Source organism: Loxodonta africana, chromosome 16 (assembly GCF_030014295.1).
Source record: "Loxodonta africana isolate mLoxAfr1 chromosome 16, mLoxAfr1.hap2, whole genome shotgun sequence".
NCBI lineage: Eukaryota > Metazoa > Chordata > Mammalia > Proboscidea > Elephantidae > Loxodonta > Loxodonta africana.
Window position 1 is genome coordinate 34,822,258 of NC_087357.1, and position 15,671 is coordinate 34,837,928.

At 44.5% G+C, this 15,671-nt stretch overlaps 1 protein-coding gene across 3 annotated transcripts in view; it reads left to right on the plus strand.

The window, feature by feature from the left end:
- The first annotated feature begins 5,560 nt into the window (after positions 1-5,560).
- The window catches only part of HPSE2 (heparanase 2 (inactive)), a 704,249-nt gene continuing 694,138 nt past the window's right edge, over positions 5,561-15,671 (plus strand). For all 3 annotated transcript variants that reach the window (XM_010589074.3, XM_064269462.1, XM_064269463.1), the window contains exons 1-2: positions 5,561-5,937; positions 8,968-9,125. In XM_010589074.3, coding sequence (XP_010587376.2) covers positions 5,648-5,937; positions 8,968-9,125 — 448 coding nt within the window. In that variant the 5' untranslated portion in view covers positions 5,561-5,647. The remainder of the gene's footprint in view (positions 5,938-8,967; positions 9,126-15,671) is intronic.

Consider the following 15,671-nt stretch of genomic DNA (forward strand, 5'->3'; position numbering starts at 1 on the left):
AAACAGAGTATTATTAAGTAGGAACTATGTGCCAGGAACTAAAGACACATTATCTCATTTAACTCTTACAACACATTAAGGGAAGTATACTTATGCCTATTTTAATAGATGGTGAAATTGAGACTCAGCAAAGAGAAATAACTTGTCCAACAAAGGTTACATTAAACTAAAAAAAAAAAACCTGTTGCCATCGAGTTGATTCAAACTCATAGCAACCCTATACAACAGAGTAGAGCTGCCCAGTAGAATTTCCAGGGAATGGCTGGTGGATTCAAACTGCCGACCTTTTGGTTAGCAGCCAAGTTCTTAACCACTGCGCCACCAGGGCTCTAAGGTCACATTAGCAGTAAATTGTGAACTGTCAAAAAGTTGAATCAATCTAACTACAAAGCCCATGGCTTTTCCAAACAGAATATGATGATTTTCAGGATTTCCCTGAATGTAAAAAAGTCAAAAATAGGCTGGGATAGTGAAAGATAGACTCTTCAATAGGTGTGATTAAGACATGAATAATTTTAATTCATTTTTCTGTTACTTGGTTTTTCCACCTACGGAAGTCCCTTAGGTAACTGTCATCCCTACCCTCAGACATGCTAATAGATTTCAAACTGCGCTCATTAGAGTAAATTACATGTATTATAATTATGACTTTCCATGCGTAAGTTCACTGCTTGGCGGCAGTGATGGGAACAAGACCATTGAATCAGAGTTTCCTTATATGATGAGGTGGAGCAATCATAGAGTTATAAGTTCCTTTCCCCCTCTACTTTCCATATGGAGAATGTGTTGCCATCCCTTGCTTCTCCAGGCAGGACAGAGACACAGTCTTTGATGACCAAATAACATACTTTGTAACCAGGGTGCCACGGCACTGTTCTTTGATCACTCCCGTCTCCAACTGGAAAATTCAAGGAGACATGTAAAACCTACTCAACTGTTCTTCCTTTTTAAGATGCTAATCACAGGCAGACAAGCCTGCTTGGGTAAAATATGTAGTGTGGACTCATTTGATTACTACATTTATTGACATCATTATTCCATAGAATTGACCATTTGGTTTAAGTTTACCACTAAGTCTATATATAACATAATTCTTATCCCAGTCATCACATTAAGGGAGTGTATTTCTGACAAGTTTAGGAGAGAGGGAATAAGAATGAACAAGAAACAAATAGCACGCTTGTACAATATTTAGAATTTATAAAGCACTTTCTCTATGTTGTTATTGTCTGCCATTGAGTCAATTTCAATTCATAGTGACCTTATAGGACAGAGTAGACATAACCTTATTTAATTCTTACTCTACTATTGGACACTATATTCATTTTGCAGAGTAGGTAATTGAGGCTTCCAGAACCAAAACCTGTTCTGGTCGATTCCAACTCATAGCGACCCTATAGGACAGAGCACAGGGTTTCCAAGGAGCGCCTGGTGGATTTGAACTGCTGACCTTTTGGTTAACAGCCTGAGCTCTTAATCATGGTGCCACCAGGGTTCCAGTTGAGGCTTAGAGCAGTTAAAAAATTTATCCAAGGTCACAAAGCTAGAATGTTGCAAACAAAGTCAGGACTCAAACCCAGGTCTTCCAACTCCTAGTGGAAGTTTTTTTCCATTATACATTGACATTGTTAGTGGAGTTTGCAATATTTTAGTCACTTGCTAAGTGTGGTGGTTAAGAACATAGACATAAGCTTTGGAGTCAAGCAGTTCTTGGTTTCAATCCCGTTTGCCACATATTAGCTGTAAATCATAAGAAAGTTGCTTAATATATCTGAGTCTTTAATTTCTCATATGTAAACTAGGTATAATAATGAATTTATCTACCTCTCAGAGTTAGTCAAGAAGATTAAGAAAATAACTTTTTTTTAGCCCTAAGCACCATGCCTTGTCTCGATAAATAGTTATCAGAGAGAAGTCCACAGGCAGTGATGAGACAGTGGACTTGCTACTATATGTTTATAGTGGAAAGAATTTTTCTCTTGCTATTAGCCAGCTGGATATAGTTCTATCAGAAGGAGAAAGTGGCATGGAGATAACTATGACTTTGAGTGTTTAATAAAAGGAAAGGGAGGTGGCATATAGAGTTAATGAGTTTATGATAGGCTCAAAGTGGGAAAAAGGCATAGAATCAAAAGAAATCATTGTAGGCAACACCACAGCCATTTAAAACACGCACATCTTGCAGCAGCACCGTATGCCACAAAGTAGAATTTGGCCATAAACAAAGGGTATACCAGGCGTCCCAACCACCAGTCTTAGGACCTGTGTTTTTGTTACTGGCATGTTTCCACTGGAGAAATGATGAAAACAATAAACAGTGATTTTCCATAAGGCTAAATTTATTCAGTTTAAACACCTGCTCTTTATTTTGATGTATAATTTCAGCTTTTTTAGATGTTAAAATGTTGTTTTCTTTTGGGAAGTAATAGTGATAAGTAGTTGATAGATTCTTTTTTAAGGTCCTTACTAGACAAAATAAAAAGCTGGCAAACATATATCCTCACTAATGTTTATTTTGAAACCCCAAAGTTTAGAAATCACTGAACCAGTTAATCTTCAAGTTTTCTTATCGTTCTGAGAACTCAGGCTCCTAGTTATTAAAGGAATTTCTCTATAAGGACCATTCAACAGACATCAAGCAGAGCATTTCCAAGGAGACTTAAATGAATCCAGTTTCTAATAGTTCATATTTTATACAGAGGTCCAATTCTTCTCCCCTAGGAAACTGCAATCTAAGACAAAACAGAGAGGCAGATTTTGTCACCCACCACATAGAAGATAGAAGCATCAAACTAATAATACACATTAATAATGAGATACATATAGCATATAATTTAGGATGAGATGGGAGGGGAGACAAAAACCATGATGGGGTGGAGGGGGCACTATTTGGAAAGAGTAGCACTGGAAATCTCTACCCAAACTAGACCAGTTGGCCAAATAATCAGGTCATCTCTGAGTCAACCAGGGCTCTCTGAACGCCTTAAATATTATTGAATTGCTTTCTTTGCCCTCATGTCCCGAGGCTGAATATGACTATAGAATTTCAATGGCTAGACTAGAGAGATGGTTTTCATCAGGAGTCCAGAAAACAAGTGCTTTGTTTTGTTGGTTTTGAGTTTTATGCCACATAATGTTCTGTTGAAAACATTAAAACAGTGGTTAAGTTAACTGGGCCATCTAACTATTAACAATAGTTGGGTCAGTAAACAAAAATTTGTGGATAAAATTCATGATTCAGCAGATTCTCATAGTACCAAGTTCATCCATAGTTGCAGGAATAGGTGTTTTTGAAAGGTACATTAACTTTATTGGCATTTGGCATCTTTTTTTTTTTTTAGTGCGTCAGATGATTTCTTCATTTCATTCAAATGGCCTTCCACTGGTCTCGGTTAATGTGGCTTCTAAAAGTGCACCCACTTGTAAGCTGGAGGGTGTTTAGGCACTTGGAAAAATCTGGCTCATTGTTTAAAACAGAACAAATACATATGTATATATATACACACATACACACACATATAATTTTTATTAATTCTGAATATAGCAAATTAACTGATGGCTTCTGAATTTGCAAGAGAAGTACTTCCTGAAGGAGATGACTGGGAAAATGTCAAAAAATTTACTGTGACAGTTTTTTTCCACACTCTTGAGACCAGAATATGACTTCAGAGTGTTGAGCATGATTTGATCTACCGTAAATTGATCTCACAGAGTTTCGAGTGCCTATTACGTGCCTGTGTGTGGGAATACAAAGATAAGTAGAAGTCTTTGCTCACCAGGCTATTACTGTCTCTAGAAGTACCCAGTACACATTTAAAAATGACAATAATTTCGATTGGAATTTACACCATCTGCCCACTCACACATATTTTAAAGGATTTAGGTGTGTTAGAGATTTTCAGCAACTGAAGGAAGCAGGCCTTCCATCCCCAGAGCCCGCATCTAATATTTCAGTATCATCTTGGTTTTTAAATCATCTTTAAATGACATGCCTTGGATTTCCTTTTTCCTTTGGCCTCATTTTATGCAGGCCTACTTCTAGAAGGTCTTCATGACACTCCCCAGTCTAATCCAAACTAATCTCAGATTTATTAATCCCATCTAGGGGAAGTCGTTTTGAGTTGGAATCAACCTTTAAGGGGAGTCAGGTGTATGTGTGGGAGGGGTGCAGATTTCCATTAGAGTGCTTGCTTGGCTCTGAGACGGCCCCTTGCGCGTCCACCCCTGGGTAAAACTTTTGCTTTGCGTTTTAGGGCTTTGCAGTGTTTGATACGGTGGAGGCCCTGGGGCGCTCAGGCATAATAAAGTAGTTCTCTCCATATGCCATTTAGAAGGCCCATTTTCTCCCAGGAAGAAGCTGAAAATGGGGCCCAACGACAGCAGCGAAATACCCAATCTTCCCCTACCCCCCACCCCGGGGTTTTAGGGCGGGACCCAGGACTCAGTCTACAAAGTGCTGCGGGTGGGGGCTCGATGAGTGTGTGTGTGTGTGTGTGTGGGGGTGCAATCCATACCGCAGCTGCGGCTGTTCTGCCGCATCCAGGAGCTACTTGGGGACCGACTTTTGACTTGAGCCGAATTGGAAGCCCCACAGTGCTACTCTGCTCCTCTCTATAAAGGCGCGCTTCCCTGGCAGGAGTGGTAAACCCAGGGGTTGACCTCCAGCAGGGGCTGGAGAGGCGGCCTCGCCTGTGCAGTGGAGATGAGTGGCCAAACAGTGGCTCAAATGGGGGCAGTGCCCCGCTGACTTTGCAAGCATAGGTAGGGTCGCCTTGATTTGGCCAAGCCAGCGCTTATTCAGGCCTCCAAGACCCTTTCGCCCCAGCTTCAGGCAGAGCTGAGCCAGGGCGCAGACCTGTGCTTGTCCTGTCCTGCTCACCACTCTGCCCTATCGAGGTCAGATGATGCTTGTGTGCGGCTGCCCCGCGTGTCGCAGAGGTCCGGGCCCACGTCCACGAGTCTCCTGCTTTGGCAGGCATCACAGCCGCCGCAGGACCGCTTTGCGACTTAACTACCCTCGCTATTGCTACTACAACCCAAAGAAAAGGGCCCCGAGCGGACGAAAATGCTGGACGCTGACAGGACCAACAGCCGCAAGGCCGGTGCGGACACTGTACCGCACCGCGGCTGGGGCTGGAGCTGGTGCTCTCGGGTCGGGGTCGGAGCTTGAACTGCTCTCCCCAGAACCTCGCAGGAAGGGAAATAAAACCCACACGTCCCGCCCCATACCCAAAACGTTACAAGAGTAGTGTTTCGATCCCGCCCTCCACTTCTGACCCTAGAGGGTTAAATCAGGAGGGTACAACGCCAGCCCTTCCTCCTACTCCGCCTCCCCACCCCTTACCTTTAAAAAGTTAAAAAATGTCTGCAGTCGAAATCTCTTAAAGGGGCGGTGCTGGTGAACGAGTACTCTTGGCACGAGTCGCTGAGAAGGCTGGCTAGGGGCGTGAGTTCGCTCCACCAGCACCAAAACACTGAAAAAAAAAAAAAAGAAAAGAAAAAAAAGAGAGAGGGAGAGAGGGAGAAAAAAAAGGAAGGGGGAAAAAAAAGAAGGGGGGGGGAAGGCAGACAGACACACACTTTAGATAAGGACAATTAGTCACCAGCGAGACCCTGTAGGAAGAGAGGTTTAAATCAGAGGGATTTAATGAGGGTGCTCTGTGTCTTCCCTGCAGCCATGCCCTCCAGCAACTCCCGCCCCCCCGCGTGCCTAGCCCTGGTGGCTCTCTTCTTAGCTCTATTGCTCCGTCTCTCCCTTTCCTCCCAAGCTGGAGACAGGAGACCCTTGCCTGTAGACAGAGCTCCAGGTTTGAAGGAAAAGACCCTGATTCTACTTGATGTGAGCACCAAGAACCCAGTCAGGACAGTCAATGAGAACTTCCTCTCTCTGCAGCTGGATCCGTCCATCATTCATGATGGTTGGCTCGATTTCTTAAGGTAAGGCAGGGGCTTCGATGGAACATTTTTTTTTTTTAAAGTAACAACCCCCACCCCTTCCGACCCCTCCCCCCCATCCTAAAGGGGGAAAAAGAAGAAGAAGCAGCCAAGCGGATCTCTCGAAGAGAAGAAAGGAGGTTTTCCTCCTCCTGGAATATTTGCTGTGAGGCTGTAACTGGTGATTGAGAAAAGCAATGTTTTCTATTAAGATGCACATGTTTGCAATGCAGAAGGCATTTCAGAAACTTATCAGTTATGACTGAAAAAATGTTATGCTTACATATCTCCACAATTAGCCTCCCCATCTCCTTCTGAAAAAGAAACAAGAGGTTCAGGGCAGTTACAAAAGCGAAGAAAAGGTCTCGCTCGAGCAACAAAGACCCGACAGGAATGGATGTGTGTGTGTATGTGCGCGCGCGCGCGTGTGTGTGTGAGTGCGTGTCTGCGTGTGTCTGTGAGTGTTCAAGCGGGGATCGCACGAAAGTGCAATTTTCCACGGAAAGATTGTTTCGTCGGCTCTCTCCCACTCCCAGACAGATACGAATTTAAGCAGAGGCTTGAGCGCTGGGCATATCGGATCGGATTTAAAAATTTTTATTTTATATCTTCCGCTGTCGTCTCTAGACTTCAGGACTTTGTAAGGAGCTTATTATAGACGGAATGGCCCCCAGTCCCTCCTCCTCAAATCTCCTGCGGTAACTGCATACTGTAGTTTTACTTTAAAGGAAAAAAAAAAATCCTCGCTCGGGTCACAGCGTATATAAGGGGAGCGTAAAAGGTCCTAGAAATACTCGGGAGATGTTTCGAAGGTCTGAACCGGGTACCGGCGGATTAGCGACCCCGGGAAGTTTGTGATCCCGACTCGCCTGTGCTCTAGGGGTGGAATCTGATTGGGCTCCCTCTGTCCCCGTGTGGTTGCTGTTTAGCGATTAGGCTACCGCGATCCCTTCCCATCAGAGACAGAGTTGCGGCGTTAAAAAAAGAAAGAAAGAAAGAAATCGTCTGCAATGTCATAATCAAGTGTTGAGTTTTTAAAATTCCGTCCAAATTGAAGCCTCAGCTGTGGGCATCAGAAGAGCCCCTCGCGCTCTTAGTCCCACTGCTCTGTCCTGAGGCCGCGTCCGCCGCGCGTCTTTCGTATTTTTTACTCGTTGCGAAATTCGAGTTTTGCTGCCCCGGATGCGCCTGCCCCTCGCTCCCGGGGTCTGCCCTTGGCCTCGGCGGGGTCTGCGGCCTCCGCAGGTAGCTGGGGGCGCCACGTGGAGCGCGCCTTCCACGTGAAGGGAGCGTAGCCGGAGGATTGGGGCGCCGCCGCCAAACCCGTTTCGGTTCTGGCCGGTGCCTCCGCCAGCAGGGCGGGAACAGCTCCGCGCTGTTCGGCTTCCTTCCCGAAAGCTCTGCGGTGCGGCCAAGCGCGCCCCTGAGATTGTCCGAACCTGGGGTGCGAGAGGGGTTTTCCGAAACGCACCCCGCACCGCGCGGCCCTTCTCCAGCTGTGCGGACTCCACCGGGTTTACTTGGCGGGGGGAGGCGGGAATCGGCCTTCTCGCGCTAAAATGCCGGCCGCAGAAATGATTCTGAGAGGGGACTGTGAGGGGAAGAAGCTGTGGCGGCGCGCGCTTGCATTGGCTGCGCAGGTTTCCCGTTGGACGGGCGCTGGAAATGCCGTCTCCCCCGCGGGGCCGGCCTCGGGCGGACGCCTCTGCCTCAGAGCCCGGCTCCTCTGCCAGCCCCGGCCACGCGACGCCTGCCGCTGCTCGCCCTGGAACGCGTCCTGGATCCTTCGGCCACAGTACCCTTCGGCCCCCGGACTTCTCAGAAATGCGCCGAAGGAAGTCTTCGTTTTTTCTCTCATATTCACCTCCTTTATGATGTCTTTAGCTTCTCATTTGAACTTGGATTTTCAGAATCTGACCAGCAAAGCGTTAAAAATAACGTACAGATCCGGAACGCTGGAGCGGACCCACTCAGCAGTAACAGCATCTGCATTGCTTCTTCTCTACCCCTTCTCGCTCGGAGTAGCAGCGGCTGGCTTTTTTAAAAAACTATGGAAATCCTGAGCCTAAGTAGATGTCGGTGCCATTGTTCTGGTGCTTCTTGAGTTTCCTCCGACGCGCAGGTTCCACATTTCAGCAAATTTCACTTAACTTTTTCCCCCTAGTCCTTCCAAACAGCCCCAAGTGGAGAGGGAAAGACATGGAGCCCAAGTCGGGGTTGGGGGAGGATGGTACCTTTTCTGAGATAAGGCTGAATTATTTCAGGGCCCAAAGAGGCATAGCTTTTACTGGTAGGGGTGTTCTGTTCTAGGAAAGGCAAGGATTTACCTCGGATATGTCTCCCGTGCGGGAGTTTGAGAGATGAATGCGGTTGTTAAAAAGTAGTGAAAAGGAAAATCAACTTTGGCATGGGGGTGGGGGGAAGAAAAAAAAAATGTCGGAATCAACTTGACCTCAGGCGCCAGGCCTGGTCTGAGATAAACAAAAAAAAAAAAAAAAAAAAAAAAGCAGGTTAATTTCCTCCACAGAGGCTGTGGTGCCCCTGGAGCCGCGGAGGCAGGTTCCCGCTTTCTGGGTAGAAGCTTGGCACAAGTCGGAGCCCGGCAGCCCGCGCGCCGCGCGCCCCCGCCAGGAGCGCCTTCTGGGCAGTGGCAGGAGCTGGGCGATTGCTCTTTAGCCCCTTGTTCGCAGCAGAAGTGCCCCTCCCGCCTCCCACACTCTCTGACAAACCCAAACTCTAACCCTTAGAGAACCGATACCTTTTGTGAGCAGCGTCGGGGGAGCTGAGGGAGGGACCGTCGGGACCGGCTGGGCGCAGTTGGAGTAGCCCCGGGAGCCGGGCGGCCGAGGGCCAGGCGGTTTGGGGCGCTGGGAGCGCAAGAGGCGGCGGACGGCCGGCACCCGGTGCGCGGGCACAGAGCCCCGAGCCCGGGCCAGGTTGCCCGCGGGGAGTGGAAAGAGGGCTTTGCTCGGCGCCCCGCGCGCTCTCGCCTTCCTCCGGGATCCTTTCCTCTCTCTTTCTCTACCCCTGCAGCTCCAAGCGCCTGGTGACCCTGGCCCGGGGACTTTCGCCCGCCTTTCTGCGCTTCGGGGGCAAAAGGACTGACTTCTTACAGTTCCAGAACCTGAGGAACCCCGCGAAAAGCCGCGGGGGCCCTGGCCCAGATTACTATCTCAAAAACTACGAGGATGGTGAGAAACTTGATTCCCATTCTTGCGGGGTGGGCGGGTGGGAGAAGTTTGGGGAGCGACAGCGAGAACCCGCTGTGTGTGTGTGTGTGTGTGTGTGTGTAGAGGGCAGCTGATTTTGAGAAGAACCTAGTTGAGGCTCCCCCGAAAGCAGCTGGTAGCTGCGGGAAATGGACATCTTAGTGGACTCATGACGTGATTACGCAAAGAGGGCTCTCCAGGTTGTCCTTGTTCTTGTTGCCGGCCTTTCTTTGGGTTGCAGAGTCCCTAAGACTGCGGGGCGGGGGGTGGGGAGAACAATCAAACTGCGAACTGGTAGTCAAAACCCAGTAGGACTTCTGGTAGGCTTGTTCTGTGGGGAGAAGGTGCAATGGGTTTCTTGAGAAAATTCATCCAGGTTGGTAGTATACTGAATGGTCAGGGCCAAGTCTCATTCCTCAAATTCTGGGAAAAAGTGCCTCCCTCCTTTTTCTTTCTTTCTTTTTTTTTTTTGTAATTTGTTGCTTTCCTGGGATGGAGGATACAAGAGATTCCGCCGTTTTTGAATCCCACGCTAAAGTTTTCCGGGATAATCCCTTTTAGATTGATCCCATGTTGGGGAAGATTTTAAAATCTCCAGAGTGGGTTCTCCTTAAGACTGCCTAATCTCAGAGTCACAGTTTTTCTCAAAGTTAAAATGGAATTATAAATACCAACTTTCTATCCTGCCAGGATCAGATGAGTTAAGTGTTGGAAGAACGGCTTCGAAAATGCCAAATCTGATTCCATTGTGAGAAACCAATCTTTTTAGGTTTGAACAGTCTCATTTTTTAGTAGGGAAGAATGAAAATGGTATTAAAAAAACTGTTTAGAGGGTTAGCTGTTAATATCTATGCGCTTTTTGTATAGGTAGAGGAACATACTTTCTTTCAAGTGGAAATTGGTGGGCCTTCAGCCACTGAGGATGCTTGGATTGAGTAGAAGAGGCATTAGTGTCTATTCTTAGAGGGCTATCTCTGCCCTGCTGTACCTTCTCATAAGTGAACTACAGTTTTATTTTTAAAAGGCCCAAGTCCAGGCTTTCAGAACCCTCTGGATTTTGTTATATCTTGTCCTTTAAATCAGCAAACTGAGGAAATGCTCTTGTATTTTCTGGGCTTTCACCTTCAGGGGAGGTATTGATATTTATCTCAAGGGTAACTGAAGAACATCTTGTTTTGAAGTGCCAGAATGGGAAAAGAGGACATGTTGATGCTTCTTGAGTTTGAAGGGAATAGGACTCACTCTTTTATAGCATTTGCCAAAGTCAGGAAATCGGTGGGTAGGTATTTAAGGCTACATCTTTTCAAAGATAAAAGTCATTGCCCTAAAAAACGTGGTTGCGTGTAGATTTTGCTGTCACTACGCTGAAAGATAAAAGATAATCCTGAACAGCAGCTCAGATGGTAATTTGACCCAGGGCCTTATAGCTCCCTGGGTCACCGTCAGTTCTGTGATCAGACTCAAGAAGGGAGAATATTAGTGGTTTTCCTGATGAAACAACTCTTCTTTGAATCCATTTGAACTACTTCCTCTATAGTCTGTGGAAAAACTTGTAAGAGCCCCAGGAATCTCTGGGGAAGAAGAACCATTATAAATTTAGGAATTGGCTTTTTTCTTTCAAATTTTTACTTAGGATTATACTACTGATTCTTTGAGAGCAATGAGATCTGCTTATAGTGAAGGATATGATTTGTTTCCTTTTGTAAAAGGAGAAAGTGGGCACCAAGGGAAGAAAGGAAATTGGCAGAAGGCCGCACCCTGTAAAACTTCATAGAATTAAAAAAATTAGAAATTGGAAAAGACCTAAGAGGTCATCTTCAGTCCTCCCACCACTTCAGGGCCAGCACAGGACTATTCCATATGGAATCCTTTTCTTGTTTTGTCCACCCTGGTATTAAATATCTTTAGGAATGTACTTTTCACCGCTCCTGGGGGAGAGAGTTTTTCTGTACCATAGGTTTTTGCTGGAAAATTTCTCCTAAATGTTCCTGTTATAAACATTCTCTGAATATTTACAACTATTCTTCTCTGCATTTTTTAGACATCAAAATAATTTTGATCTTTAGTGTGGGTGTCAGCTTCAAAAAAAGAAAAAAGTTTTCTCATAGCTGTTTTTTATCTAGACTACCTGGATTTAATTTTTAAAAAACTTTCTTTAAAGTCAGTCCTTCCAGACACTAATCTGTTTTATTGCTCCTAGCTGAACTCCTTTTGATTTATGTCTCCCTGGTAATAAGATGCTCTGAACTATATCAGTATTTGAGGCCTTAGCAGAGTTAAAGAGAGTAGGAATGCCCTATTTCTGCCCTTTGATGCTCGCATATCCTTAAATCACCCACATTGTCTTTGTTGTTCCATGTTGCATTTACAGAATTCAAGGCAAGAATGTTTTTTGGTATGGCCTACATACTTTTGTAAACATTATACTTTTTTTGTCACTTTTCATTCAGAGGTAATTGTCACCATCCTGAGCACCGTAAAATAATTAGGTCTTCTGTGGTGCAGTGAATTAGTTAATATGGACCTTCTAGCTATAGTCTTTGTGACTCCCACACAATGACTGGGTGGGGCTATGCAAATAAGGGCTTGTGATCCACCGAGGGGATTGGGCAGCTTGCTAATAATGCAAATAAGGTGCATGGAACCCTTCTGGGGGGGAGTAGGACCATGAAAATAAGGTGTGTGGAACCCTAACAAGGGGATTGGTCAGTTTTGCCATCCCAGTAGGCTCGAAAGGGAGCCAGTTCCAGAGCAGACGGGGGACCTCCCTACCACCAAGAAGAAGAGATGGGGGTGGAGCACATTCTTTGGGCCCAGGGTCCCTGTGCTGAGAACCTCCTAGACCCAGGAGACAGAGAGAGAAAGAACTGCAACACCAGGGACGGTGCAAGATGGCAAGAAGCGGCAGAGACAAACAGTGGCAGCAGAACCAGGAGACTGATGCAAGACAGCACGTGGGCTTCCTGGCCCACAAAGTGAGGCAGCTGCAGTGGGTGTGCCAATCCACGGAGCGAGTGAGCTGAGAGTCTTCGGGCAGGAGGCTTCCTGGTGGAGTGAGGTGCCTCCGGGCACTTATTGGCGGAGCTAAAGAACCTTATAACGCTTGCCTGAGCAGGGCAGAGCCTGGGCCAAGGGGCTGAGGGCCAAAGAGAGGCCTGACTGTAGGCGTGGCTGAGGAGAGACTGTCTTGATTGAAGAACTGTATCCTGAGTCATTAGTGATCCTGAATTGTAACGTGTTACTTCACTAATAAACCCTATAACTGTGAGTATGGTCTGTGAGTTCTCTGTGAACATTGCAACAAATTATCAAACCCGGCAGAGATGTAGAGAGTGCTTTGGGAGGGACACTGGTGTCAGAATTGGTAAAAAGGTTGAAGGGTGGAGGTGTGGCTGACCTGCGGCTCATAGCAACCATTCCTGGGCTGTTGTTGCTGAGAATGATTCTCCTCCCCCCTTGCGAAGGTGGGTGAGGACATCTGATGCCCCCATGCCATTCTTGCATTTTCTCAGTATAAATTACCCTGTAATAGACACTTGGGCATAGAAGCACCTTACTTTTTTTAAAAGGATGTAATTATTTAAACATAACACAGAATAGCACCGTTTGGAGTAACGAGACATACCTACCGGCACACTGTGAAACTGATATAGTGAGGAAAATATCAAATTTGGAATTAGGAAGCCTGCATTGCAGGCCCGCCTTTACCGCTTATAACTGTATGGCCTTGGGCTTGCTGCTTCTCTATAGCATATGGACGGTGATAATGCCTGCTTCACGCTGCTTCTGTGAGAGGTCTAAGAGGCATTGTGTGTAAAATATTTTCTCAACTGCAAAGCACTAAATAAAGGCTAAGTATTCTTAGTTTTATTAAAGGCAGCTTCAGAAAATTTATAACATATATTTAAAGTTTTAAATGGGTTAAAGAAATGTATAAGATTAGGTGAGACCAAAGTTTATACAGAAGGATGGAATTAGATTTAGGGAATTGTTTGAGAAGGTTAAGAGAATATAGGGACAGTTATCTTTAAGGAACTGAAGTGGAGAACATAGGTGGGTTTGTTTTTTTTTTTTTGTCATGAGAAAAGACTTAGGGTTTTTTTTTTTTTTTTTTGTATTCTAGTGTTTTAAAATGAACTGACAGGTCCTGCTTGGGCAAAATTTCTGTTTAATTCATTCATAAAAGAAATTGACGTGGTTTGTTTTTTTTTTTTGCTTGTTGTCCCCTGAATTATATCATTAATAATGCAATTAACAAGTCATGTGCTTTAATTTTCCAAGTTCTTTTTTGAACACATTAATGCAACTTTGTCTTCTCTGACTTTGTAAAGCCACTGTTTATATATCACCCTGGGAGCTTCCCTGGTTACTCTTTTAATACAATTACCTACCTATTCCTCCCTGTTCAGGCAGCTTGAATTCCATACAAACATGGTGATCATGGAGGAAATAAAAAAAAAAAATTGCTCTTCATACCCTAGAAATTTTACCCTTTGCCTAACTTCCTCTCTCTTCTGTGTGATGTTATGGTTTACTTGCTCCTAACAAAGAAATCTTGGTTAATCGTTTGTTCTTAAGTTTATTTTGCTCCAGTCTGCCCTTCTTTGTTATATATTACAGTGCCCTCTGTTTGTATGCCTGTCTCTTTACTGCCACAACCATATCTTTAGTCAAGATGTACACCATTTATCATGCACATCAAAAGCCAGCTTAATATTGCTAAAATATCGCATTCAACATGTCACTCTTTTGCTCAAAAACCTTGATTATTTTTGGAGTGCATACAGAAAACGTTCAAACTTCTCAGCCTGGCAAAGCCTTTCACGTTCCAGTATCAACTTACCTTTTCTACCTGTGTTTCCATACACCTTTTATTACAACTACACTTGATTGTTCAAAGTCTCCTTAAAGCAAGTTTTTTATCTCAACCCCATACCTTTGTACAGCCAGTATATCTCTGTGTCATATGCCTTTTTGTTGGCTCTATTCTAATCCTACCCCTTACCCTACCCAGTTCTTGAGTGCATATTACAGATGCTCCTTCTTCTCACGAAGCCTTTCTTGACCAGGTCACTTCATAGTGATTGATCTCTTCTTTCTCTGAACTGTCGTAGCTTTTACTTTCTGTGCTATTCTTTTGGCTCCTATTGCCTTGTTTTGTTATCTGACTTTCCCTACGTGTATTTATTTGCTTTACCTTTCCAACTACAATGCAAATTATTTATAGGATGGAACTACATCTAATTCTCTCTTGTATGTCCCACAATGTCTGTCATTATGTATGGAACAAAGTAGGCCCTCAGCAAGTATTTTTGGGTACATAATAATAGCACCATTAAAGCACTGGGGAAGTGGAGGCAGATGATGAGGGAGTGAATGAATGCATACATGAAGATTTTTCCATTTTTCCTCTTCAACACGCATTCCCATGAAGCCCATTCTTAATGCTTATTTTAATGACCTTCTTTTATTATTCTAACCTTTGGTAGTCTATATTGTCTTGGTTTCATGCTATTAAATGAACTTCACCACCTGTTTTAAAGCCTTGCGCTGAGCTACACTTTTTTTTCCCTATTGTATCTGTTTCTTCCTTGCCTTTACCTTTGCTTTTCCTTGTTAGCCTTCTGTAGTTTCTGTGCCAGATGCTCCACTTCTCAATTTAATAGTGCCTTTTCACAACTTTCAAAAATCTTTCATCTCCATATCCTGAAGATTTTCTATTCAGAGAATTTCTGAAATCCTCAGTGATGAATGTGAGTATACTTTATAAACTCAAAGGCACTATACAACTGTTATTATTGTTGTTCTCCTTTCTCCAGGAAGTCTTAACAGTCTTAGGTGAGTTAATTCATTCTTTTAATTAATTCTGAGGTAGTTAATTTTTTCTTCCCATTCCATCAATGAAGACATATAATAATAACAGCACAAGACCAAAATACATGTTTGCCTATTCATTTTTCAATATCTCACCTTATTTCACATAAATATTTCTTGAAATTCAATTCCATTTAACAAGTATTTATTGAATGCCTGTTGTAGTTAGGTGCCGTTGAGTTTGTTCCACCTCCTAGAGACCCTGTGTACAACAGGACAAAACACTGCCTGGTCCTGTGCCATCCTCACAATTGTTGCTATGTTTGAGCCCGTTGTTGCAGCCACTGTACCAATCCATCTTTTTGAGGGTCTTCCTTTTTTTTGCTGACCCTCTACTAAGCATGATGTCCTTCTCTAGGAACTGATCCCTCCTGATAATATGTCCAAAGTACATGAGACATAGTCTTGCCATGCTTGCTTTTAAGGACCATTTTGGCTGTACTTCTTCCAGGGCAGGTTTTGTTTGTTCTGGCAGTCCATGGTATATTCAATATTCTTTGCCAACACCATAATTCAAAGGCATCAATTCTTCTTCGGTCTTCCTTATTCACTGACTAACTTTCACATGCACATGAGGCGATTGAAAATACCATGGCTTGGATCAGGGACACCTTCGTCCTCAAAGTGACATCTTTGCTTTTTGACACTTAAAGA